The sequence below is a fragment of the Aulonocara sp. 'chitande type north' Nkhata Bay genome, linkage group LG22 (genome assembly GCF_057382095.1).
Source record: "Aulonocara sp. 'chitande type north' Nkhata Bay isolate Kocher_YH1m ecotype deep benthic linkage group LG22, A_spYH_male_GT1.1, whole genome shotgun sequence".
NCBI classification, from domain to species: domain Eukaryota; kingdom Metazoa; phylum Chordata; class Actinopteri; order Cichliformes; family Cichlidae; genus Aulonocara; species Aulonocara sp. 'chitande type north' Nkhata Bay.
This window is the reverse complement of record NC_141364.1, coordinates 17,350,701-17,377,202: the sequence shown is the minus strand read 5'-3', so window position 1 is coordinate 17,377,202 and position 26,502 is coordinate 17,350,701. Positions and strand designations below refer to the sequence as shown.

Below are 26,502 nucleotides of genomic sequence, written 5' to 3'. Positions count from 1 at the left end.
AACATGTATTTTGTTTTGCTGGTAAGATTAATAAAACTAATTTTGCAATAAGCCATTTTAAATGACATTTAAAAGGCAAAACATCAGAAATGAATGTTCAAAATGGCCTATAAGGATACATCAAAAGAAATTGAGAAAAGAAATAGAACAGATTAAGCCATAAATATAGAAAAAGGGTTAAGTACAATTAGTGAAAAGGTGCCCCCAAAAATGTGATACCAAGTCAAAAGCCAATATAAAACAAATATTGAACAGTGTTAAACTGTTAAAAAAAAAAAAAAAAAAAAAAAAATTCTGCATCAGTTGCATATATTTCAGCTTATATTCAGATTGCAGAGCTTCCAGCAGCTCAGGCTGTAAACTAAAAGAGACCTCTGCAGATATTTAGAATGATGATCAAATACAGCAGAGTTATGAAAAGAGAGATCGTTAGCCAAACAGATATAAAGAACCCACAGAGCAGAGCAATCCAACAGGAAGCAGACAACAGCTGTGGGTTCAGACACTTGAATTAAGCGCAGCATTATCCTCATAATACCAGATACCTGGAGGTCAAAGCGTATTGTGATTGATACTTTTTCATTTTCCAGTTGGGAGCAATGCTCTCCATGATGATTTAGAACTAGTTTGTGTCTAATTGAAGAAAAACATTGGCTGGGGCCCATGAATCACTGATGGGGTACGTTTGATGTCACTGCTGCTGGTGCAGGTTCAACATCTGAACTCAGGAGTCCTGTTGTACCTTTTCTAAACCTGCAGTTTAATGGAGCCCTGTTTTACAGAAACTGGCTGCAGTTGAGTCATAGGTGCAGCAGGGGCTGCTCATGAGAGTCAAGAGGATTGTGGATCTAAAGAGCCCATTTAAACTTGCCTCAAGCCACAAAACAGTTTCTTTAAATGCCACATTTATACAATTTGACAAATTGAAATAAAATGAGACTGGGAACTGTCAGCTGGCATTTATATAGCAAATTCCCAGCCTTAATTACTAAAGGGCAGGGAGACCCTGGGTTGACCAGTGTTGTATAATGTAGATCCATAGAAGTGAACAAATTCAGATTTAAATTTATAGCAAATTCATAAAGTTTCCAACATGTTAAGATGTCAGTGATCCAGTTTATTTAAACAAAAAAACAAAATATAAAACAAAGACCCAACTTAATCAAACAAAAGGAAAACAAGCATGGTGAGCGATGCCACACTGGTTGTTTCGGTTCCGAGCCATCTTGATGTAGCCTTCTTCTCCAAACTGTACACCCCAGCTACAAATAAAGCAGCTGCTGTCATGAAACTCAAAATTAAAGGAAACAAAGAAACCCAGTCCATCAACCAGTGACTCAGAACAACCTGTTTTTGACGAGCCAGAAGTCCTGTCCTTTCTCTCTGCCGTAACCCACAACCAGCACGCCATGGTTCACTTTCTGGGTACACGTGTTGTCCATGTACACGCCTGTTGGTTACAGGAGGGCAAATATAGGAACTCTGACTAAGATTCAATCTGTGCATCATTTTAATAAAGTAACCAACCACGATGGTAGAAGCGAAACTGTGGCCTGGAAGCATCAACTGCAACAGCGATGGGCCCCACAAGAGCCACTGCCTCCTTCAGTGCAAACTCATCCCCCCTTGGTAAGCAGCAATACCCTGAGCAGTTAGCAGCCCGATACAGTGGGTTGTACTTGCACTGATTATGCTGAAAAGTAGTAGACTCTTTAACATGAGAAACATCTAGGTTTAATCACAGTCTACCTGCAAGTGGAAGCTTGACTCACCTTTCCGATATAGGGGTAAGCATCTTCAGAAGCAATGCCTTGGTTATCAACAACATACTTGAAGGCACGTGCTATTAAGCCACCATTGCACCCCCGGTTGCCATAATCTGTGGTGCAGTCAATCAGGTTTTGAGCGCTGAGAGATCTCAAAATGCCTGTAGACTTTTTAAGTTGCCCCTCAAGAGCTCCAGCCGCACTGAAAGCCCAACAAGCGCCACAAGAACCCTAAAAGAAAGGTTACTCGTGACATGATTAAAAATGTAGAGGTTTCCTGTTACATGTGTGGATATCTGAGGGGACCAGCTAGGACCTCACCTGCTTTTTGACTGGAGTTACCAAGCCTTTATCCCTCCAGTCCACTGAAGCTGGTAGAGAAGCATTGACTTTTATGAAGCTCGCAGCAACCATCTCCAGGTCAGATGGTACCCTAGTGCCCATGAGAGTGCCAGCGATCTCCACAGGGGTCTGCAAGCGTGGAGAAATTACACACCATTCACCATCAAGTGATGTAAAGTTTGAGGAGAATGCTCACCATGTCTCCGAAGTGGTTGATTGCCAGTTCGTAAGTGTGCAAATTCAGTGAGGCTTCCAGGTTGTGAAGATTAATCAGTTTCAAGTTCATTTCCCAAATCAATCTGCGTCCCAACTCCTCAATCTGGAACATAAATGTTACACCAAATCTTCTGTGGCATATATGTGCACCGTAACTAAGCCAGAGTTCAGACATCCAAACAGCTTGATGTTAATGAAACACAAGGTGGGTTCTTGTTCTAAAATAAAGCTTAAACAGACTTATATGCTTAAACTGAACCCAGCTAAACACTTATATAGATGAAGACATGAAACATTCCTGTTAAAGTTACAGGATTCAGCACCTTGGTATTTTTCCACTTTTGTTTTACCTGGTGAGAATATACTTTCTTATGCGTTTTCTTCCATAGCTCCCAGTGTCGATCTGTTTGCGAACTGATATCGGCCACTGCAAATCCACACAAGACTGTGAAAAGCAGGCGCTGAAACATTTTCAGAATCTGGGAAAAGAAGAAGACGGGTTCCAACCACGGTGTGACAAAGCAAACAGCCTGCAGTGTGGCTCCTGCTTTTAAGTGGACTGCAGCAGCAGAGTTTACAGGTGGTATCAATTTACATTTAAAGTCAGCTGAAGTATGTTAGCACTGAGGGGGGCTGTCATATGAGCCATCCACATAAATTGTATGCAGTTCAGATTATTTGACAAACTTGAAAAAAACCCATCAAACCTGCATTCACTGATTTACTCAGGTACTTGGTAAAAAGCAGTGAATGCCTGCCATGTCCATCCCTTTGTGGCCACAGTGCACTAGTGTTGAAAAATACTCCAGTAAAAGTTAAAGTAGTGATTCAACCTTTTCACTGAACTGAAAGTGGAAAAAGTATCGGCTCTGAAATGTACTAAAAATAAGAAGTAGTTCGTTGGAGGAGATTTTTACTGGCTATTTTTATACAAGCTTACTGAACATTGTGCTATATTAATGTATTAATGTAACGATAAAATAATATCAGCTTGATAATAACAGCTTGAATCATTTATGTAGAACAGGATGAGAGAAAAAGAAGAAAAAAAAAGCTCCGTTTTCTTTGCCTCTAAATGGGAAAAGGAGTCCAGTCTGAGGTTAAAGTGGAATCAAAGGGTGGGGGAACTAAAATCAGTTGTAATGGCTCAGTGTGGGGAAGAGAATCACAACTCACTTTTTACTGAGAACTTCAGTAGATTTTCTTTAAAGTATAGGCTGTGATCAGCTGACTAGCTGCTCTTTGCAGATGTACACACCTGAATTCAACCAGATGTGAGCAGATGTTTCATGAGTTGTCCTGGCTGATGCCCGTTCTCTACACTGACTGTATACCGTTCATGCTGTCTGTATACTGTGCACCAGCCACGTACTGATTTAAAAGCATGTGGGCTTACATCTAAGCTTCACATTTCCAGTTTAAAAGATAACACCGAGCAGTCCTTATTTGATTAACAAATCTTTATTGTTCTTGAGTGTAAATTTGTGCTTAGAAATGTACAAATAAGCGAATGTGCATAAAGTATTTTTACATGGCACAAAATGTTATGAATCTTTCAATTTTTTCACTTGTCATTGTCACTATTATTAAATCTGTGAGGTTTAACATGCAGAAAGTAAATAAATACATAGAGTACAATGTAGAAACAACACTACTGAATGAGAGCTGAAGTATTTCAGTCTCAGACATGTGTGAGTATGTAGTCAGACATTTAAAGTACAGTGATATTGTTTTTTTTTATCAGATGAAAAGTTATTTCAGTTGGTTGGACTTTAAGCATCTTTAGCGGTGATGTGAAATAAAACACAGTGACACTGACTGGTCTTTAATAATAATTTAAATAAACTAAGTTGAGTTAGTGGGCCATATTTTCACACTGTAGGGTAGACTGGAAAGCTGGCGATGCCGCAGAGATTATTCTTGTTCCGGGCAAGCCGAATGTAACCTCCTTCTCCCCATGCAGTTCCCCAGCTGAAAAGACAAAAACATTCACATCTAGGTTCAAAATATCGGAAATATTTTACAGGTTAACAATCGGAGGTACGTTTACCTATTTTTCACCAGCCAGTAGTCTTGTCCTCCATCTGTGCCATAGCCCACGAGCAACACAGCATGATTGATCAGCTTTGGGTTGCAGCTTGGTACGTTGTATAAACCTAATAAATGCAGGCGTGTAAGTTAAAAAAAATACATAAGGTAAAAAATATGTGGTACAGCCGGTCAGTGCTAAGGGCCTCCCAAGGGCTGACAAACCTAAAATTATAGCAGCGGTAATGTGCAAACTTTGCAATGAAAGTAGGAGATGTATGACCTCCCTGAGGGGGCTCCACCAGTTTCAAGTGAATGAATGCATGATTCTGTTTAAGCCACTTAACGAAAATCAAGAGGAGTTATCCCTCTGGGATTGAAGCCTTTTTTCTGGATCAGAGACCAGCAAATAAAGTAAAATTCACTAGAATCTCCTGCACCGTGAAGCTTTTAGCCTCCTCACCTCCACTGTACATATGAAAAGATTCCAGCATGGCATTCACGGCCACGGAGATCGGCCCCACTGATGCCAAAACTTTCTGCAGCATCTTCTCATCTCCTTCTGGAAGGACGCTGAATTTGGAACAGTAGCCAGCCCGGCCCTGGACAGAATAGCGGCATTTCCCATTCTGCAAAGAGAAACGAGACATTTATGAAAAGACAGAAGCACTGTCAGTCTTTCTGTGTTTGTCCACCCTCTTTCCTACAGTTCTCTTTGTGCGTGTCGAGGATGACCTTGTGTTCGTAGGGATAAAAGCTCTCCGAGTCAACGCCTCCGTTGCGAATGACGTAGCTGTAGGCTTTCGTGATGTAGCCTCCTCTGCAACCCAGGTTTCCGTCCTGGGTGCTGCAATCCACCAAGTTCTGCGGACTCAGGGAAACAAGTGTACCAGTGCGCTTCTTCAGCTGGCCCTCGAGAGCTCCCAAAGAGCTGAAGGCCCAGCATGACCCACACAAACCCTTAGAAAATAAAAACAGTACAAAGTGTCACTTTTGTCACGGGATCGCGTTAATGATTTTCCTTTTCTTACAACACCCGATCTCACCTGGTTTCTGACAGGACCCACCAGGCCCTCTTTCCTCCAGTCCACATTCGCAGGTAACGGTGAGTCACTCACGTCCTTAAAAGTGCCATTTGTGAAATTAACGGTCTCCTCCAGCTTCAAGCCGTTCAGATTCTCATTGATTTCCTCAGCTGTCTTGGGGGCAAAGAAATGGCAGCGGTAAATAAAATGAAAACACCATTAAATATCACCTCTGCACAACAGCATTGTTTTCACTTGACACCGAATGTATAAACACAGCACCGATCTCGGGTTGCGAATGTGTTTAAAACCCATCATCGACTGAAAAGCAAGCTGAAGCATTGAAACAGCTCCACTCAGTCAGTTCATTCTGTTCCCATCCACTTTGAATTTTGCACTTGGCATTAACAAATCTCTAATGGAGATGCTGGCTGTGTGTTTGCCCTTCCAACTATCACCTCTGTCTTTGACGAAGAGCATAAAATACAAAAGGTGAACGGTCCAGCTGTAGCAGATAAGGCTCTGTGTCATTTTATCTTTCACAGCAGCTTTAAAAACAGAATCTTTCTCCTTACATGTGAGTGTATTTCAGCTGCCTCACATTATTCACCCAGGCAACTGCAGCACTCTGTCCTCTGACAGCGGGCCAAAAGCTTGCATGTGTCCCAAACATTTCTGCCAGTTTCCTGCAGAGAGCCAACACGCCACGCCCATCCAGGCTTTACCGCTCGGGCTTCCTGGATTTTTAATCAAAAACAAAACCCCTCTAACTTAGAATACAATTCCTCTCTTGTTTCTGCAGTTGTTTTTTAATATTAACAATCCATTCATTCATTTAAAATATTATCCATGCAGGAACAAGAAATCAACACTGTAACACTGACATGTTGCTCTAATATTTTAAGGTTTTTGCACTTTGTGTTTCTGGTCTTTCAATGTGCAAAACATTTGATGAAACTTTTTTCTTGAGATCCTTTTATTTAAAATACAAAGTCCACATAAAATGCAAGGTTCTCAGACATTTGCACATAAGCAAAGTATTTCATTTAATAGTTTATGCAAGTCCAACCTGAACCAGAACGGCACAGAACCAACCAGTTTGCAACCCTTATTCTATATTCTGTTATATATTTCCAGCATTACATAAGGGTCCTTATGTACATAAAAATAAGCATCTTGATTGTCCAGGCTGGCCCAGCCCATACTGGATTAAATTAATCTGATTGTATGAAGGGAGATTAGAGCCGCTCTATAGGTTAGGGTTTAAATTAAGCCCGCGGGGATGCAGTTTTATCTGCAGATTAACAGTGGTGGTCATTCACGTCCATCTTGCACCAGCAAAAGATCAATGTGCATGAATGCGCTTGAGGTTCTGATGGCAAACATATGGTTATGTTTACACGGTGTTAAAATGTTTGTATCCACCAGAGGTCTCTCAGATACGCTCCTGTGAGTGATCGCTCCAGTCTGGCGCTGCAATTCGTGCTGTTCAGTTTAACAGAATTGCTAAATGTTTTCAGTTTGGTTGATTCTTCTTCTTGTTGTCAAAATTTCTGCCATCATCAGCACAACTATACAATGATTTGGGAGTGTGATTTGTGTAATAGTTACATATTGGTTAATACATGAGTGAGAAAGACAAGGAGAGAGAGAGAGACACCAATCCCGTCTGTGTAGAGATTTTTGACTTTATACTCGATATGTGGCTCAAAGTGTGGCTGCAAGGCCATAATAGTCATAATATAGACTGGAGGCAACTCAACTCCCTAATATTAAAACATATTTTAAAAACTTGATATTCAAATATGTTCAAAATGTGCCCCTCAATATACTGAGATTAAAATATAACCCAGAGATTTTCCTGTGCAGGGAAATACAGGGAACAAAAATCATAATAATAACTAGACAAATTACTGTTATTATTCTGACCGATTTCAGCTGTACAGCACATGTTTGTTGTAGTGGTTTTGCCACTAAATGCTGCAAACTGAGTGTAGACACTGCAGGGTATGCGGACCACTGCAGAGCAGACTCGGACTGAGAAGGACCAGTAAGATCAGACTAAGATGGATGGTTTTTGTCAGGATGAGAAGACAAATGATGACAATGAAGTTTCTGAATGTTGTTTACAGTCACTGTATGAAACCAGCTGTGGTTAAAGTCAGCAGTTACTACCACAATCGTATGAGCGCCTATTCTGTAGTAGATCTCACTTCTACTTTACATAGAATTCATGGTAATGCCAAACCAAGTGCACCGATCCTGCAATTGTTTGTTCCTCTTCTGTCTTCTACTGTTGCTACAGCTTTGTTCAGCACTCAGATATTTTTCCTGTGGTCACTCCAGACTGCAGATAGTTTTAGATAATTTAATGCAATTCTATCCATGAGCCTTGAAGCTGTTTTAATGTTACTAATGAACGACTGCACAATAACAGATTGTTATCTAGATTTAGAAAGTTTAGACATCCTGTCTTCTCAGCAGCAGCATCCTACCATGTCAGCCAGGTGGTTCAGTCCCAGCGTGAAGCTGTGCTTCCCTGCCGAGGCTTCCTGATTGTGTCTCAACACCAAGTGCACGTTCTTCTCCCATACTGCCCTCCTGAAGTCGATCTCGGTCTGAAACACAAATCCGCGCTGTCTCATTCAAACCTTGCCAGAATATGTGGTAACAAAGACAAAATGTCTGTTTAAGTCCTACCTGATTATCATAAACTTTTCCATGTTTGGTTTTCCACTCTTCCCACAATTTGTTCACAGCGGGCGAAGAACAGGCGAGGACCACGAAGGCCAAAAGCAACACAGCACACAAAGTGTGCATACTGAAAAAGCAGATGTAATCCTTGTTTAATCAGCTAATCACTTCAGTAGTTCAGTTCAGTTCAGTTTATTTTTATTTCAAACATATAGATTCACCAACATTTCATAATATCATTCCATGCAGTTGTTTGAAAAGGAGTAGGCAAAAGTATATACTTATTTAGCCCTACCCCCTCTCAATCATTTCCTCATGATCTAAATTTGAACAACAAAAGCTTGCTGCCTTCAACTTCAACTTAGGCAACTTGGATTGCATTTTGAAATTTCAGTATCTAACTTTCTGTGATTTGGTGTGCACCTGAGGTTACTTTTGGTCTAAAAATGTTGATAATGATAATGTTTAGGAATAATGCAGTAAAAGTATTTTCCTTTAAACTGAAAGATGTGAAAAGTTGGAGCTCTGAGAAGATCTCGGCTCAGGTTTACAAAACTCTACAAGAGAGTCCCAGTATAAACAGTGCGGGAATGTATACAACTCAAACACAGAATGATAAACTCCAGGTTTCCGTCACCACTGAGCCTGAAAATGGTCACGCAAACATAGTAACTCTTTCATACATGAATTATGACAACCTCAATCAGGATTTTTAGGCATCTTTAGGCATGAAAAGATGACTAAAAATCCTGATTGAGGTTGTCATAATTCATGCATGAAAGGGCGAGAAAACAAAAATTACAATGAAACATGTCATACATCTATAGTAGCATTAAACGACCAGTGGGTGGCAGGGTAAGGAGTGGCACATCAGTGCCCGATGTAGTGCTTTATGTGCAAGTATACCATCAACACTGACACAAATACAAGAAATCAGCCTTTGAATAGCTGTCCACTGTAGTAACCACTATGCGTGAAAGGGTTAAGCATGATTAGCATTCAGTGCACAAAACCACAACACTGCATTTGCAATGAAACACAGTCTGTAAACAAAAGCAGAAGAGCCTGTAAACATGATTCTCATCTACAGAGCAGACGTCTGAAGATTACTCCATCGCAAAACAGAGAAGTTCAAGCCGTAATCTCTTACTGTAATCTCCCAGCTTCTTTCTCAGTAAATCTTTTCCGACACCATATGATTATTCGCTTACATCCATAACCTTAAACAAGCCATTAATTTAACAAGACGTGTAAAAAGAAAAGAGTCACACTCACCTTGTTGCAGAATGACTTCGCCCAGAAAGACAAGTTCACCCGGTTTGAGCACGCTTAGATCTTCACGCCTAAAAAGAGGAAGTTTTATTTCCTGATGCGAGCTTTTATGCATCTGCTCACTGCCTCGTCATGTGAATGTAATTTACGACCAGCTGCAACCACACAAACTAGGCTTCCCGTATGAGAGTTGCACATGGTGAAAGTTAAATGATGAAAATACCCCTGCGTGTGGAGGGAAATACGTGCGAAATGAAAACGTTTCAGAATAAACTGATAGAAATGAAACTGATTTTGTAGTTCAGGGAGATTTTTTTATAATTAATCACGACTTTGAATCATATTTTGACGTACTGTAGCTGTTAGCTGAAATGAGAAAAGGGCACATGAGCTTAATTTATTATTCTGCCACAACCAAAAGCAAAATCCAGATTTACTGCCTAATGATGCTAATTTAAATCGAATTACACAGGGTCAGAGCGAGTCTGTTTTGAAAGCTGCAGTTTAATCATCAGGGCTCTTTGCCTTCAAACATGCTGTGGATTTGTAGAAAACTAAAAGAGGCGTATTAAAAAATGCTCTTTCTTTCTGGATTCTTGTTTTGAACGTCAAGCCAGAACTCTTGATCATTCTTGTTCAAATGTTTTTCTTTTATTCTTGAATTTGACGTGAACTTCCTCACGTCTTGTTTTTGTATACAAGTGGAAACAACCACCGGATGCACCATGATCCAGTCATTCAATCTGATGTGGTCTGTGTTGTATCTGTGCGGGTCTCCAAAAAGTATACTGGTCCTTTCAGTGCAGAGGAGCAGCTTCTCTACTCTGACATGCAGCAGCCATTCATCTAAAATGTGACTTTTTCTAACAACTACTGGGATACAAAAGAGAGAAGAGTTGTAAGACTACCACAAATAACCGCAAGAAGATGACAGGTTCTCCTTTTCCTCTCATGCTTGTTGTATTTACTTCTTGAGTGTACTTGGTAAAGTTGTATGTAAATAAAGCTGTGGATTCTTAGCTCTGACAGGTTGGGGAATCAATCCCAGCAAGAAAGACTGATGGATCAGCCGATCAGTGAATTCCCTGCTGCACATCCTGCTGTCAGATCTCATGGGGCATGCTGTTTGATCCATTTTAGCTTGCAAGTAGTTGCCTCTGCAAGACACTTTGCAACCCACCCAACCTGAGCTTCTCCATTTCAGGCTGCTTATGCTTCTTCTGTGAGGTGATCCTGTTGCTGACTTTTGAATGTCCAGAAGCCATACAAGAAAAAGTAAATTACTGAATTGCTTCATTCACCCAGTCACACCCACATTCATCCATCATCATTTTTTTCTATACCTAACCACCTTGTTTAAGATTCATACACACACTTTTATATAGGCAGCCCAGGGTACAACATCGAGCACACTTCGACATATAGACGAGAAGAGCCAAGGATCAAACCTTCAGATTAGTAGAAGACTGCCTCTTTCTGCCTCCTGAGCCACAAACACATTTAGTCCTTATTACATCTTGAACAACACATTATAGATATGTTTTTCATGGTTCTTGGGTCTAAGGTGTCCACTGCCTAAGAGGCATTTTAAGTGCATTTTCAGAGATGCAAAAAGGGTCAATGTGAGACCACAATTTAAAACAAACATAAAAAGGAAAAAAATCCACATAGAATTTTTTTTATATGTTAGTGTGCTCTGCTTATTTTTGTGCATTGACCAATTAAAGTGTTATTAGCAGATGCGAGCTGATGCTGTTGATGATTGTACATTTGTTGGTAAATAAATAGCGTGCCACAAAATCCTCTTAAGAAGACAAACGGATCAGAATGTAAAGAACAGATGTGAGCTGATCATCATCGACTGCAACGTGAATAAGTGGATAGTAAACCAAGAGAAGAGGGATTAGTGGTTTGGAGACTGTGGCTATATACCGTGATCTGCTAGTCACCAAGTTTTTAGCCGTCTTCGCTCTCATTTCCTGTCAGCTTTCTGTACAATATTGTAAAAACCCAAAGGCATGGCAGCGGTCTGCACAGCGGAGAGCTGCAATGACGAAACTATATGAAGAGAACTGGACAGAAGGACATTATGCAACGTGGAGATCTGAGGTGGCCTTTGCTATTTTTGGTCTCCATCTCTGATCCGGCCTCTTCCTGAATGCCCGGTTGGACGGAGATTTGCTGATGAATGCAGGTTCCTTAAGGTAGCAGATGGTAAGTTCCTGACTCAGCACAAGCTCTTCTTCGTTGGTGATTGTGCATGTTTTGCATCATTACATCTCACAATCATGCAGCTGAGCGGAGAGGGAATTCAACCCCCGACTCAAACACCTGATCGTTTTGTTGGCTTTTGCTGAATCCGGCGGGAGTGCTTTCAAATTTCAGCAAGTTCTTTGCAAAGTACAATTAAGAGTGAGGGCAGCGTAGGTGGCTGTTAGCAACTAAAACTCAAAATGCAGAAAATCATTTACACCTGTTATGTTTTCCCAGTTTACAGTCGATTAAAGGAGATTTATTCAGTTACAGAAGGGAAAGGAAAACAGTCGAATCATCTTGCCTCTTTAGCAAGTTTAAATCAGGGAACATGTTATAGTCCACCTCTAATAGTTAACACCAAATAATGATAATAATTTTGAATCTGCTTCTCTGGCTGCTCGGGAACCTGTGTCACTTCTCATTTTCAGTCTAGCCCCTCCTAAACAATGCAGAACAGCTTGTTATGTAATTGAACCGACCATTGAAAAACAGAATTTTTATAATTATAGTGAGACTATAATTAGTTTATTAAATCTAACCATGCAAGTGTCGATTAGTCTTAATTATTGGTTCAATAAATGCATTTAGCTGCTTAAAGTCTCTGCAGAGCTTTTTCTGTTTTGGACATGAAACAGTTGTTTACTGTGATGATGATATTGCTACACTAGTTCTTCGTACTTTCCCGCCTGGTCCCAAAATTTAGCTTCTACCACACTTATAAACAGAAATGACTCTGTTGTTCCAGATCACACTAAACACTTCTCTAACCCTACACGGGTTACTTCAAAAAACGACTTATATACCCCCTGGGATAATTATTGGAGGTCAAGTAATAAATAAAATAACTGAATTAGGAAACACTTAATGTGGGAACTTGATCAATGAAACATTCAAGATGACAATCTTTACTGACATACAAGCAAGCAATGTATGAAAATAAAAACACAGACCTTTGACTTTCGATTCAAAGTCTCACCAAAAATCAAAAATAAAATTGAACTAGTTTTTTCTACATATTCTAAGGCCAAAAAATTGGCCAACATAAACATAAAAGGCAGTGAGAGATAAACAGTTACACAGTTTCTTCTGGATTTTAAGCTGTAATATCACGAGACGTTCTGAACTAAGTCAAATACCAGAAAAAAACATTAAAATTTAAATTTTACTCTTAGATTTTAATTGGAATTTAAAGAAAATGAAAACCTCGGTTAAGTATTGCCACCACGGTATGTAACATCTAGCACTGCTGCCTCACAGAAACAACATTGTGCCTCATGGCTTTAGCTCCACATGTGAGGAAAAAAAATAATCCTTGTGTTCGAAGCAGCACGCAAACATCAGTCCACTGTATGAATGAATGGGAAATTACATGAATGGGCACCTTATTCATACTTTTGTAGCCTGCTTTCTTTGAAAGGCCTGCTTTTCCCGCTTTACATTAACATACAAAATTGTCTCCAGTTGTCAAGACAACAACTTAAAAGACAAAGCTCAAGGTTGCAGTTTAGTAACAGCAGCAGTTACAGTCCTGCTTGTTACAATAAACCTGATTTTCTAAGAGTGGCCATACAAGGTTTGGTTGATTTGCTGAGTTTTTGAGTCAAACTTGCATTAAATTTTAATACTAAGCTGTACATTTACATTTCCCACCTGCTAGAATGATATAGTGTGATACAGGGAACAGCTGTGGGCAAACTGAGTCTGATGTGGAAAAGAAAGCATGGTCATTACACCGTCTCATGGACCTTGACCAATCAACTGTTAGAAATCCCACCTTTCCTAATGTCCCTCCTTTTTCAGGAGTCTTACATTAGTTTTAAACTGGATGAACAGCCACAGTGTTACAACCACAGAGGAACTTGTGGTTAATGTCTTAATCAAACTTTTAAGAAGCCTCCGATGGGGCAAAAGAGTTAAAAAGATATTCCTTTATTTCCAAGTGTGACTGCTGAAATTCATCCCCATCTGGTGTTACACATAAATCTCTGCATTTGGCTGACCTGTGCCTGCCTCCCGTCATCCAGTGCACTGTGTTGGATGGAGTCCAGGAGCTAGTGCATATAATCCCCCAGCATGCACCAAGCGCCCACGCGTCCGCAGCCAGGTTGTTGTTGCCATGAGGACAGCGGAACAACAGGAGGACTGAGCTACTGCATCGCGCTTCCCTCAGAGTTTCAGTTTGAGGAATGGGAGCATGAAGCTTTTTTTTTTGGTGATGTGTTTGATTGCTCCGGGAAGTTTCTTGGTACATTTGGATTGGATTTTTGATCAGCACTGACGTAAGGAGGAACTGAGAGACTGGCACATCTACTTTGGGTTTTTTTTAGTTCTGTTTTCTTCTATTGGTATAAAAGTAGAACAATATAAAACAGAACAATAAAAAAAAGAACAAAGAGCACAAGAAAAGTCATTTGCATGTAAAAATGGAGCTATTACAATGATGAACCCATCAGTCTGAAGAGAAGGTGAGTTGGCTGCTTGCTTTTCCTTTGATTTCTTTACAAACTACTGCAACTCCCTTTTTTGCACCACCATCCTGAGTTTTTTAAACTGCCAAGGCACACCTGTAAACTATTCTCAGTCTCAAGCATGTGCCCTCCCAGAGGAATTCAGGAGGAGTACTCCTCCGTGATTCAATGCCACCGGGAGCTGCCGTCACCACCAGCAATCAGACTCCGCTCCCAAGATCCACGCAGACACCAGTGCTGATGTAAAATTACCTGAAAAGTAGATGCATGCACTCCACTGTGGCGTCTTTATATGGATGTATCATGTGGAAAATGACTGAGGAAATTCTAAGAAAGCAAAGATGACAAGAGTAAAATCAGGATCAGAATCAGCAGGAATGTGAAAATCAGTGCGGCAAATGAACCTTTTTAGGTCCAGCACATACGAGTACTTTCTTATCTGCAGTCACTTTTGTGAGAGATGTCACAAACATAATGGACATCGTTCTTTCTTTCACACCATCTCTTCTCTTACATGTGCCACGCTCTGTGCAGCTCAGCACAACAACGTGTGAGCCGAGCTGCCAAAACAGAGGGTGGCTTCACACTTGAAGGTGTTGCTTTTTTTATCTCTCTCTCTTTCTCGTGCTCTTGGGAATCCAAACAGCACATTTTCTGATGAGCTGCAACGTCCGTCGTATTTACCGACGTGCAACCAAAGTTTAACAGGAATACAACTGTTTACATGTTCACATGTTCAGCCACAGAGCCACCATTATGTGTTTACTGGCAACACATTAAGACACTACCTTGGCAATACTTATGCACCAAGCCTGTGGACAGTGTTTCCTCTAGGCACCGAAATGCTTTTGCTTTTTCCGCCACCTACTGGCGGATGTGGCAAAGTAAAATAAAAATACATACAACGAGCTTATGATGATTTGAGATTGAAAAAATTTTAGTAGCTGTAATAGGCGTCCTTCCAGTCATGCATGTCTCTGTTATGTGATCACAGTTCTAGGAATAATAAGATCATGACCTTTGTTTTCCATAACTACTGGCACTATGTTTGCTACTGTCTTCAATTATGTAATGTCTGATTGACAACCTTTGCACAGCAGACTATTGTATTTTCTGTGTTTTGTGAAAGCTTTGCGAGACTTTCTGTTACAAACATCTTAAAGAAAATTATAAATAATCAGAATTATTTGTGATCCATAATTCAGCGGCTCTGAACTTTACTAAACCTTTGCCAAAAAAAATTAAAAAGACACTGACGTAAAGTACAGCCACCTTCTAATCAGCTTTCACCAGTCCTTCTTTACAATCTTTGTAAATAATAAACCTTAAATGAGTTCCATCATTTGTAGAAACTGAAGAATGTGCACAATAATAACAATAATAATAATTTAAAAATCTAAAATAGTCATTGTAATACTGGCCAGGGAGTATGTGCTACTCTCACATTATAATCTTGCCCAGAGAGGCATGTAACCGAGGAACTACAGATAACTCTCGTACGTGATGCCTCATGTGGTGCCGGTTTACTCTTTCTCCCTCTATCCACAAAAATCAAACAAAAACAGTGAGCGTGCAATCTGCTCTTGTTTTTCTGGGTGTAATTTATTCCGAGTAGAGCTTTGAAGCTGAAATAAAATTATCCACAGGACTGCAGCCTCTTAGAGGAGAGGTGCACCGTGCTTTTGCACGAGCAACCTGGAAGGGGCAATTCAGGTCAGCGTGATGCAACTTTTGTCTGGTAACACTCAACAGATAAAGGAGAAGCGGTGAAGCGATAATCTCATACAGAGATGGATTCTGTTGAATGAACTGCAGTATCGGTTCACCGAGAAGTTAAAATCTTAATTTAATATCTTTATTTTGTCGTTGGTTGTTCACATTAGAGGGGAATGTGTTTCTTAAACTAATCCACAGTGTGGAGGTTTGTCCCTGAGCTTTGAGAACTGTAACAAAATAATGAGCTCAAATTTTCAACTCCCAGCCTCCCTCAGTGAATCGCTCAGGTGTCGAGGTTTCAGACGGATGATTTTGGAGAGCACTTCAGATGTGAATCTGGCTTAAATGTCACATCAGTGAGGATAAAGGAGAAAAATGATGAAACTGATGAATGAAAGGTATTATATGAGCTGAAATTATTAACACTTAAAGTCAGTCAAAAGCACATTTCCCAATATTTGTAGGTCTACAAATAAAGGAAACTCTATCAGAACACATGAGGTCCTGTAAGGTATATTTTTAAATCTTGTGTGAAATAAACGACAAAATATCACCTTACAAGGCTTCAGGGGTACGAGCTGTTTCCATATACACGTCCTGTTTGTCAAGCAAAAGGATCACATTATTAAATAGTGGGTTTAGTTATGATTCAACAAACTTTTGCCACGTGTAAGAAATTGTTATTTTTCTATATACATTAAAGGTCTTTGTTTAATGTTATTATGGCTTGGATTTAAAATTATAAATCTTTTTCTCCACATTCATCTTTTTTGGCTTATCTAGTCAAAATGCATGATCATGCAGGAGAGATCATTTTTCCCATAGAAGACCACAAATCGTATTAATTGTGTTCTCTTCATATTTGGGGGAAGGGGGGGGGGGGGGGGGGACGGTGGTGGTGTCTAAAACGCTTAGACAAGCAAATTAATAGGTGCTTGGCAACCATATTGCCACATAACTGAGGATAAGTGGCTTCTTTCAGCATCGTGACTGAATCAAATATTCACATTTGCTGTTTATCCTAATTAGAGCCATTTAGTTAATCTTCTAGAGAGGGAGCTGGAATGGAGATGAGCAGAGAAAGAGCTGAATATCAAGTTTTATTAAAAACACACACACACACAAACAACAAAAACACAAAAACTGTTGGAGCCCGCCTGACACTATACTTAATGTTGTGTAGGAACAACGTTAAATCTTTTAGCCATGGAATTATGAGAGTGGGGAAGCTTTGTCTCCTTCCACTGAAGTGGGGCACTTTAATACTTTCCTTGTTGGTGTAAATTCTCCAGGCACATAGATCTCAAAGGGCCTCGGGAGCTTTAGAGAGTAAATCAAAGAATGAGGATCAAATTAACATCTGCCACATTCATCGCTTGTGTTAAACAGGTTTTGTAAATTAAAGTGTATTGTATGTAGAGTTTAAACAGATTTAAAGTCAGACAGGCATTAGATAAAGTTAATTTAACCCCATCAATGGATCTCTGCCACCATCCATCTGACAAGTTGACACCCAATTCCTCTTTGCTCTATTCCTAACTGGCAGTGGTGATACAAAAATAATCATTTACGAGTAAAGAAATGTATACAGAAAGACCCGTGACTCCTTTCACCTGTGATTCACTTTATCTATCCCCTCACTCGTGCACACAGGTCACCAGATGTTCGAGAGGAGCGCCGTCCACCAACGGCTGTGCTGGGGAGCTCTCTACCTGTTGGCAGCAGGGGTGGCACTGACATCTGAGACGCGTTGGCTGTGTCCGCCATCCTGCCACTGTAATGCTACGGTGCTGGAAGTCAACTGCTCTGGTGGCCAACTTACCAGAGTTCCTGATGGTCTCTCACAGGAAGCCAGGCTGCTAAACTTAACCCACAACACGCTTAAGACTTTGGTGCGTCAGCAGTTCCACACGTTGACACAGCTGTCGGACTTGGATTTAAGTGACAATCTTTTGGTAATAATTGAAGTGGAAGCCTTTCTTGGCTTGCAGAGTCTGAGAACTCTGCGCCTTTGTCGCAATCACCTGACGATTATCCCAGTGGGAGCGTTTGCTGGCTTAACAAACCTCCAGTTACTGGATGTAAGCAGCAATCAGCTTCTTGTTTTCCTCGACTTTACTTTCAGTGAATTAACTTCCCTGCGGTTCATGAAAGCTGCAGATAATGACTTGGTTTATGTCTCTCATCAAGCTTTTACAGGACTAATCAGTCTGCAGGAGCTGCACCTTGATGGCTGCAACCTTACTGCTATGCCAATGGAAGCGCTCACACAACTTAGCGTGCTGAGAAGCCTTAGTTTTCACCGACTGGGCCTCACTACGCTGCCAAACTACTCTTTCCGCCACCTAGTCCACCTAAAGGAACTTGTCATTTCTCATTGCCCCTGGCTGGAGAGTCTGTCAGGGAACAGTCTCTTTGGCTTAAACCTCACATCACTAACCATTAAACACGGCAACCTAAGTGCCTTCCCCTACATCCCCTTACATCACCTTGTATATCTCGTATACCTTGACCTTTCTTTTAACCCCATCACCTACATTCATGCAAACCTTCTCGGAGACTTGCTCCGGCTCCAAGAGTTACATCTTGTTGGGGGATCGCTGCTTAGGATTGAAATCGGAGCATTCAGGGGTTTGGCCCACTTCAGATTGCTGAATGCATCCAGAAACCGTCTTACCACACTTGAGGTTGGAGCTTTTTATTCAGTGGACACCCTAAGAACTCTGGGGCTTGATAACAACCCACTGGCATGTGACTGCCGTTTGCTTTGGGTGGTGCAAAGGCGACTATACATGGACTTTGGTGAAAGTCCGCCAACTTGCATTACCTCAGTCCAGCTGCAGGGCTGGAATTTTCTGGATTTCCCTGAGGTTGAGCTGCCGGATTTGCTTACCTGTCGGCCACCTCGAATTCTTAACCGCAAAGCTCAGGTGATGAAAGTAGATCAGGGACACACAGTGGTGTTTCACTGCAGTGCCGAAGGTGACCCTCTGCCATCTGTCAGATGGCTAAACCCACAGCTAAGATCTTTATCACCCATCGGCAGAGTACGAGCTCTGTCCAATGGCTCGCTGGAGGTTCGCTATGCTCAGCCTCAAGATAGTGGCAAGTATCTCTGTGTGGCATCAAACGCAGCGGGAAACGACAGCCTGCCCATTAGCCTTCATGTCCAAACCTTTCCATCATCTTCTAAGAAACCATTTCGTCTTAAAGGTTGGTCTGCCTTTCCATCTGCTGCTCCAGGTGTGAACGGAAATCAGAAACTCAATTTTGATGTAAAGACCCTACTGATAGCAGCAACCATAGGGTTTCTCTCGTTTTTCAGCTCTGTGAGTGTTTGTTTCATTTTCATGTTCTTCTGGAGTAAGGGCAAAGGTCAGATAAAACACACAGCCACAATCGCGTATGTGCCACGAAGCGCCATGTCGAGCAGTAATGGAGGGACAAGCAGCTATATGGAAACGGGGAGGTTTACCATGAAGCTGTTATGAGTCAATAAGCAAAGAATATATTCACCTGATATTAGTAGGTATCAGTGAATAAACTGCAAGATGCTTCAATTTATTTGTTTTTTGCTTGAATCTGATAATAATGAGCATGTTGTCTTAATTAATAATATTTTAAATTGCATTTAAGAAATGTGACCTGACAAACCATGATCATGTTTATCTTGCAACACAAAAAAATAAGGAAATGAGGATAAAATAAATTAAAGAGTAAACTTAAAATAACAATTACATTGGACTTCAGGTGGACTATTTGGACTGATGAGATATGGAGAATCTAACAATAGCAGTATTAACCTTATATTAAGGTTAATGTGCAGTTTATTATGCAGCTTCTTTTCTGTAGCATGTGATCTTTTCTTGATTAATTTCTGCACTGTTTATTATTTAATAAATGTGTGAAATGCAAGTTGGTTGTTTTTTGTTTTTTGTTTTTTACATTTTTCTATCCAAGAACTTACAAAAATTAAAGTGATTATGCTTTCACAAATTTGGTGTACTTACTTAAAAATTTACAGCACTACAGCATCCAGTGAGGAGCAGCACACACAGCACTTGGTTTAATGCGTCTAGATGTGAACTGCAAGGTTTAAAAAAATCTCCATAAGCAGTTTTGTACCTACATTGTGGGCGAGTAGACCGTAATACTTATCTTACCTTCACCGGTGAGTGGAGCTGGCTGCATTAACTGACAGCTAAAACGGTAAGGGGTGGATATAACAATAAACAAATATAATAAATAAATGCGTAATAAATAAATGACTTTAACAGTAGATAGAGACTGCTGAGTAGTGCAGTCATTATCGTGCGCTAAAATTACAGAGTTGCCATGACAACGCATACGTTTCTCGGCGCAAAAGAAGACCTCGGTTTCATGAAACAGTTATACAATTTTTGAATAGAATATTTTCTAATAGAAGCTTCGCATTAACTGTGTAATTGATTATATTTTCCTATGTCAAGCCAAACAACTAAAATAAACTTTTAGTCCGCCCGCTAGCCCGGAAGTAGATCAACAGTCCCGGATATGGTTGCTTGCTAAATGAGAGCTAGCGGTCAGTTGTACATTTCATTTGTCAGTGTTTATCGTCTCTTATAAGAAAAATTATAAAGTATCCCTTGAATTTAAAAGGGTCTAAAAAATATGGGCACCAACATAAAATTAAGCAAATATACTGAGTAACGACGAGGTCAAAGAGGTTCCCGCAAAACGATCTATATCTTTTAGCGTAACATAACGAGCTAAGTAGCTTAGCATTGATTAGCATATTTTGAAACCACAATCATGAGCCTCGCAGTTGGCCGCGAACCCAGAAAGACTGCGGGAAACCGTATGTCCAAACTACTGGATGCTGAAGAAGAGGATGAGTTCTACAAGACCACTTACGGAGGCTTCAACGATGTGAGTAACCAAACTGATAAACAGAGCGCGATAATAAAGAGTTAGCATTAGCCGGCTCCAGTGTTAATAACTAGAGCCTGCAAAAAACAAAGTTTATTGTTTTTTGCAATGCCTGAAATACTGCTGCTCAATTTTGGGGAAATTGGTTCATACCTATTTGCTGCCCGACAATGAAGCCGGCAGCCAACTCACTTATTTATATTATTTACACATTAATACAACGGAAGAATTTAGTTTCTGCCAGGCTACTGACCATGCACTAGTACAGGAGACATCTCTCACTATTTTGAGACTGACATGACTGGGAGTGGGTCTCACTGATATAAATCAGACTCTCACAGCATTACACGATCCGGACCTTTTAGACAAGCCAGCACATCTTCACACGTTTATTTTAGTATTAAATCCTAATGAGAGTATCATATATGGCAGGGCCGCTGCATTATACTTCAATACTTTTAAAGAGTTTGTCAGGAAGCTCTTGACTAAAGGGTTATGTGCATCATGTAAACAGCAATTTTAACGCTATTTTAGTTTTATCATGTTCTTGTTAGGGCAGATCAATAAAATGTTTATTTATTTATATTTGTTGGGGTTTATTGGGTCTTGTATCATAAATTTAGTAGTGCATTGCTGAAAGCACTTACTTCCTCTCTACTAGGCTGAGGTTGTGGTTTAAAAGTTGATTAACTCTCACTGGTAATTGGGGAGTCGTGTTTGATTGTGATTTTTAACAGTAACCATTCCTGCCATCATTTCCGTAGTAATGTTGAAAAACAATCTCATCAGATTTTGGATTTTGACAAGAGCGAAAACTGAGTGTGAAAGCGAAGCTGTCGATTTTACCAGTCGATCTGTGTTCCTACCCTCGCTATGACCACGAGCTGTGGGTAAGAACGAGATTGCAAATGCAAGCGTCAGAAATCAGTTTCCTCCAAATGGTGTCTGGGCTCGGCTTTAGAGAAAGAATGAGGAGCTCAGTGATTTGAGTATAGCGTCTACTTTACATATCAGAAGGAGCCGGTTGGGGTGGGTCAAGAATTGGAATATGATGCCTCCCAGGGGAGGTGTTTTGAGTGTGTATTAGCAGGAGGTAGCCCTGGAGCAGACCCAGTAGAGGGAGGTCTGGGGCTTCTCTACTTAGACTGCTGTGCCTATGACCTGGACATGGATTAGCAGCACAAAATGGAAAGATAGATGGAGAAAGCTCTTCATCAGGCTGGGGTTCTCACATCTGAGAGTACAGTTTTGGAACTATAAGAGAAATGAGGTGAATTAAAAGGACACATCTAAAAATGAGTGCGTCTTGCCACTGTTCATTCGAAATGGTGACCGTGACTTAGTTTAGAGCTGGCCTTACAATTATAGTTTGAACACCAGCTGTAAACAGAGCTTAGATGATGCCAGCTTTTCCCGCTTCACGCTTGAAGAGAGAAGAAAGTTGTGTGATATTGTTTGTCAGAACATTTGATGCTGTAGCAATCTCACACGTTATGGTTTGCTTTTGAAGATGCTAATTTGTTTCCTCAATTTACAGTGTGGCTAATTTTCTTCAAACAGCTGCTGGTTCAGGGGTCACCTTGTGTAGGGGGATTTGGCAGCGGCAGCTCTGGCAGTTCTGACAAGAGTGGCTTCATAAAAAAATCACAAACAGATCCTGAGATGCCTCAGTCATCTCTGCTGGGACTTTGATAAAGCACTGTGAACGTGCCTGTGTGTGCAAACGCTTCCTTTATCTGTTCAGTTTTCAGGGATATTTTTGTCTTGTGCTGCTTTCTAAATCTTTACTGTCGTTGGATGTTGGGTTTCAAAATGACCCACATTTATTTTAAGAAATGTGAAAATTCACATTGTTAGTGCACATAATGCATTTGTGTTATTTTATTTATCTTTGCACCTGGTTTGGGCTTAAGGCTGCTTGTTTGAGTTTTGTGATGTAGCTTTGACAATGAGGGGAAACATCTTTATTAAAAATAAATAATCTGTTTATTACTGAATCTCTTAATGGGATGTGACTTTGCATACATAGCTACACACTTGCCAGATACAAAAGTGTAAGATTTTAATCAATAGGCCTGAAGACTACACTTAGAAAAAATGCAGAGGAAATTTGGTGTTTGGTGTCTTTGCTGGTATGTCTCGGATTACTTGCAGATGGTTTGTTCTGCTGTTCTTTTCTTTTCCTGATTTTTATTTATTGCTCCATTTGTTTGTCGTTCAGGAATCGGGAGATGATGAGTATCACGGAGAACATTCAGACACAGAGGACGAGGTTGACAGTGACTTCGACATCGATGAGGGTGACGAGCCGGACAGTGACCAGGAGGAGGACGCACCTCGAAGGAAAAGTCGGGTTGTCACCAAAGCTTACAAGGTAATGCAGGACCAATCAAACTTTGAGCTAAGCTGAATTTAATTGCCCTAATACCTTGTGTCATCATGTATCACTTTGCAGCGGACTTGAAAAACAAAGATGGAAGCTATTTGTTTTTCCCTTTAAAAGAAAAGGAAAAGGAAAAGTACTATTTACCACCTTTTTTTAATCGCTGTGTTGTCCTTCAGCCCCACATGGGTACAGTTGCACACATGTGCTCCTTATCCCTCAGGTGAACAAGCTTTTTAGCAACTAATGGCCAAGTCGGACCACTAATGTCCCCATTATATTTTACACAGAAATACTCTTTTAAGTGGCTCTGTTTCTGTTTGTGCCTGTTTCACCTTTGCTGTTTCCTTTATCTGTGCCAGATATTCTAACATATAATTAATGATGTTTTATATTTTTATGGTAAAAGGAGTTAAGCCTCTTATCTCTGTCAGTTTCGCTGTTTTCCACATCATATTGGCATTAAGTATCTGCCTCAAGGCTTCTGCAGCAGTGAATCGGAGTACTCAGTGAGATTAGAAAAGTGGTATCTAAACAGTACATTATCCTTGGCTCACAGATGGGCCAAATCCTTTAAAAATCTATGAAGAGCTGAAGGACAAAATCATTGTAGGAAAGATTTTTGATTTAAAAATGTCATACTGACACATATAAATGACCTCAGTCAGTCAGCCGAAGGTTAAAACTGCTCTGCAGCTCCACAGAAGCCACTGGTTGTCAAATGACATGTATTAACATTTGTTAAAAACAAACTGATTTAAAAAAAATCCTTTAACATAACAGTTTGCATTGTTTTTAATATTAATATATTTTTTATTTCCTGGCATGAACATGTTTAATGTGTGATTATAGCATAACATTTAATGTTTTTCATCTTCTTCCTCAAACTGAATGTCAGTGAAACAGATGCGAATTGAAAATGCTCTCTGTCTTTGTTTAATCCAAGGAACCAATAAAAGTGCCAAAACCCAAACCTAAAAGAACAGAGGAGCAGAAGAAGACAGAGAAAACTAAAGTGGAGCCAAAAAGGAGGATTCCACAAGAATTCCAAGATTTTGCAGAGAGTAAGATTTCTCTAAACCTCCTACTAATGCTTCCATAGTGTTTTCCTTTTATTTGAAAAGAAGGATGCATAAACCTCCCAGTTGTGTGCATTCAGTGAATGGATCATAATATTGTGGGAAAGTTACAAACATGTTTAAAAAGTTTTATTCAGCTGTTTTTTTTTTTAACACTGCATTTCTTAATTCTTGTGTAGCTCGGAAGTCTGTCCGACAGTCCACCAGTGAACATACACGAAAGACGAATCTGCGCTTACAAGAACGCCAGGACGCCCCGCGAAGGCGACGAGGCGCTCATCGTGACCGACCCCTCACCCAGGAAGAGCTGCTGGCTGAGGCGAAAATAACAGCCGAGATCAACATTCGATCACTTGGTGAGAACATGTTGGAGAGTTACTCTTTAAATATCTGCACAAACTTTGGGTAATTCAGGACTCTTGGTTATCTTTCCTGTTATGCAAAGAGAGAACCAATGTCGAGATTAGTGTGTCTTAGCGGAAACATAGAAAACAGAAATGATACCAGACAGAAAGCATCCTGTTAAGCACTCCAGGATGTGCGAGTACTGAGTATCACGTTGCCAGTTATGTAAGCTGAACATTATAATTATCTATTAATCAGGATTGGAAGAGCCCGTGATTGTAATGTAAATCAGTATAGTTCCACCAATACTTTACCTAAAGCTGTTTGTGCGGTATAACAAAACACATCAGTGTTGCTGATTTTTACTTCACGTCTTCAGAAAACTACGAACGTCTGGAGGCAGACAAGAAGAAACAAGTCCACAAGAAGCGGCGTTTTGAAGGACCAACCATCCGTTACCATTCAGTCCTTATGCCCCTCGTCTCAAACCCAGTCCTTAAAGAAGAAAATGTTGATGTTGAGGGGTACGTAGAAACTCGATGCTACCTGGTTTTTCTTTTGATTCTGTTTTGGAGTAATCTGCTGCTTAAACATTGACCGAACGGGGTCAGTTGGGTATTTTCTGTCGTTCTTTTCATATAAAAAGGGCAAACACAACAGCTTGATAATAAATGGCTTCACCCAACCACTAACTATGAGTGGAAAAAAAAGTTTTTGTATTATAATTCGTATTCTCTGAAAAATGGCCGAAAATCATAAATTCTGCCAGGACATGTAGACTTATGAGCACAACTGTCTGATAATTATGTTTAAAAACATATATTCTTGGTTTTGTCATATTCCCAAAGGTTGGACCAGGACGTTCCCCAGACTGCACCGCAGAATCCCACCACACCTTCCCAGCAGTCTGCCGGAGGCCTGTGCTCCCGCACTTATATAACATTCAGTGACGACGAAGCGTTTGAGGTCGCCTTCCCGCCAAGCTCCCAGACGAGTCCTCAAGTGCCCATCCAGGAGGTTTGTCCTGTTACCCACAAGGCCGCGCTGTACCGAGACCCAGTCACAGATATACCGTACGCTAACGCACGAGCCTTCCGCATCATCCGGGAAGCATACCGCAAATACGTGGCCGCTCATGGATTTCCGAACACTTCAGGAGGGTCGACGGTACTTGACTCTTCAGCAGCAAAGGGCGCCCGGCAGAAAATGGTTATGAAACAGAGTGCGGCTGCTACATAGATTAGTTTCAAAAAGAGGATAAAGGATTGGTTTCTGTTTGAAATTCTCAGTGAAATGATCGAAAACAGTGTTTTTATTTCTGTCCTTACAGCTCACGAGGAGTCTAGTGGAAAAAACTGACATTTTGGGTTTGAGCTGTCACTGAGCTGCTAAAAGGAAAAAAAACAAACAGTAGTAGAACCAAAACAGCTGCCGCATGGCCTTAAAATGTAAAAAGTCTTATTTGTGAAGTCTGTGTGGAAATCAGCTGAAAAAGGCGTGCATCTGCACAGTGGCAGCTGTGATTGTTCTTTTTATTTAGTTTGTTTGTTTTAGATTTATGGGTTTTTTTTACTTTTGTGTTTGCAAATGTTCTCATCAAAAAAATAAATTTTGGGAACTTGTAATAATTGAGAGTTAAACGAGTTCTGCTTTATAATAAAAAATGGGACGTCTGCACAGCGGGAACCACAGGAAAAACTGGGAAAATAAGCCCATCATCATAAAATCATCTTTGTTTTCACCAGGCTAAAATCCATTTAATCTGTCATGCCCGTCTTAATTTACAGTTTAGTATTTGTTTTTTTTTTGTTTTTGAGTGATAGAAGGCAAAATGTCATGTTTTGGTTTTTAATTTTCAGTCCAGCACCGTAACTAAAAAAAACATCAGACTGTTTTGGAAAACTTGGGCCCTGGAGTTTAATTAATTGTCTGCGTCTGACAAATCACTGAGACACTTTTAATTGATCAAAGCTTTAAATCCTCCCTCCTGTTATACATTTTAAT

General features: G+C 40.4%; 4 protein-coding genes across 7 annotated transcripts; 2 read left to right on the top strand and 2 right to left on the bottom strand.

The window, feature by feature from the left end:
- Positions 1 to 888: 888 nt before the first annotated feature.
- Positions 889 to 2,869, bottom strand: LOC147303951 (cathepsin S-like). The gene is made up of 7 exons (XM_086279477.1): positions 2,675 to 2,869; positions 2,305 to 2,427; positions 2,088 to 2,237; positions 1,773 to 1,997; positions 1,528 to 1,693; positions 1,348 to 1,450; positions 889 to 1,262 (listed from the first exon to the last, which is right to left on the bottom strand). Exons 1-7 carry the CDS (start codon positions 2,792 to 2,794, stop codon positions 1,163 to 1,165), a joined length of 987 nt encoding a protein of 328 aa, XP_086135603.1. The 5' UTR covers positions 2,795 to 2,869; the 3' UTR covers positions 889 to 1,162.
- A 1,274-nt stretch (positions 2,870 to 4,143) lies between these two features.
- On the bottom strand, positions 4,144 to 20,132 carry LOC147303949 (cathepsin K-like). 4 transcript variants are annotated; one of them, XM_086279474.1, is made up of 10 exons: positions 19,947 to 20,131; positions 19,794 to 19,869; positions 9,347 to 9,414; positions 8,078 to 8,198; positions 7,873 to 7,995; positions 5,399 to 5,551; positions 5,088 to 5,312; positions 4,816 to 4,981; positions 4,375 to 4,480; positions 4,144 to 4,295 (listed from the first exon to the last, which is right to left on the bottom strand). In XM_086279474.1, the coding sequence occupies exons 4-10, from the start codon at positions 8,195 to 8,197 to the stop codon at positions 4,196 to 4,198; spliced, it is 993 nt and encodes a 330-aa protein (XP_086135600.1). In that variant the 5' UTR covers position 8,198; positions 9,347 to 9,414; positions 19,794 to 19,869; positions 19,947 to 20,131; the 3' UTR covers positions 4,144 to 4,195. The 4 variants fall into 4 exon arrangements, with proteins under 4 accessions (XP_086135600.1, XP_086135599.1, XP_086135602.1 ...); XM_086279473.1 differs by lacking the exon at positions 19,794 to 19,869; XM_086279476.1 differs by lacking the exons at positions 9,347 to 9,414; positions 19,794 to 19,869 and having other exon boundaries at positions 19,947 to 20,132.
- Positions 13,702 to 19,900, top strand: LOC147303950 (leucine-rich repeat and immunoglobulin-like domain-containing nogo receptor-interacting protein 1). Its single transcript, XM_086279471.1, has 2 exons — positions 13,702 to 14,064; positions 17,437 to 19,900. Exon 2 carries the CDS (start codon positions 17,445 to 17,447, stop codon positions 19,272 to 19,274), a length of 1,830 nt encoding a protein of 609 aa, XP_086135597.1. The 5' UTR covers positions 13,702 to 14,064; positions 17,437 to 17,444; the 3' UTR covers positions 19,275 to 19,900.
- On the top strand, positions 20,115 to 26,126 carry vps72a (vacuolar protein sorting 72 homolog a). The gene is made up of 6 exons (XM_086279472.1): positions 20,115 to 20,691; positions 22,913 to 23,065; positions 24,021 to 24,138; positions 24,333 to 24,509; positions 24,878 to 25,022; positions 25,347 to 26,126. Exons 1-6 carry the CDS (start codon positions 20,575 to 20,577, stop codon positions 25,735 to 25,737), a joined length of 1,101 nt encoding a protein of 366 aa, XP_086135598.1. The 5' UTR covers positions 20,115 to 20,574; the 3' UTR covers positions 25,738 to 26,126.
- The last annotated feature ends 376 nt before the right edge of the window (positions 26,127 to 26,502 follow it).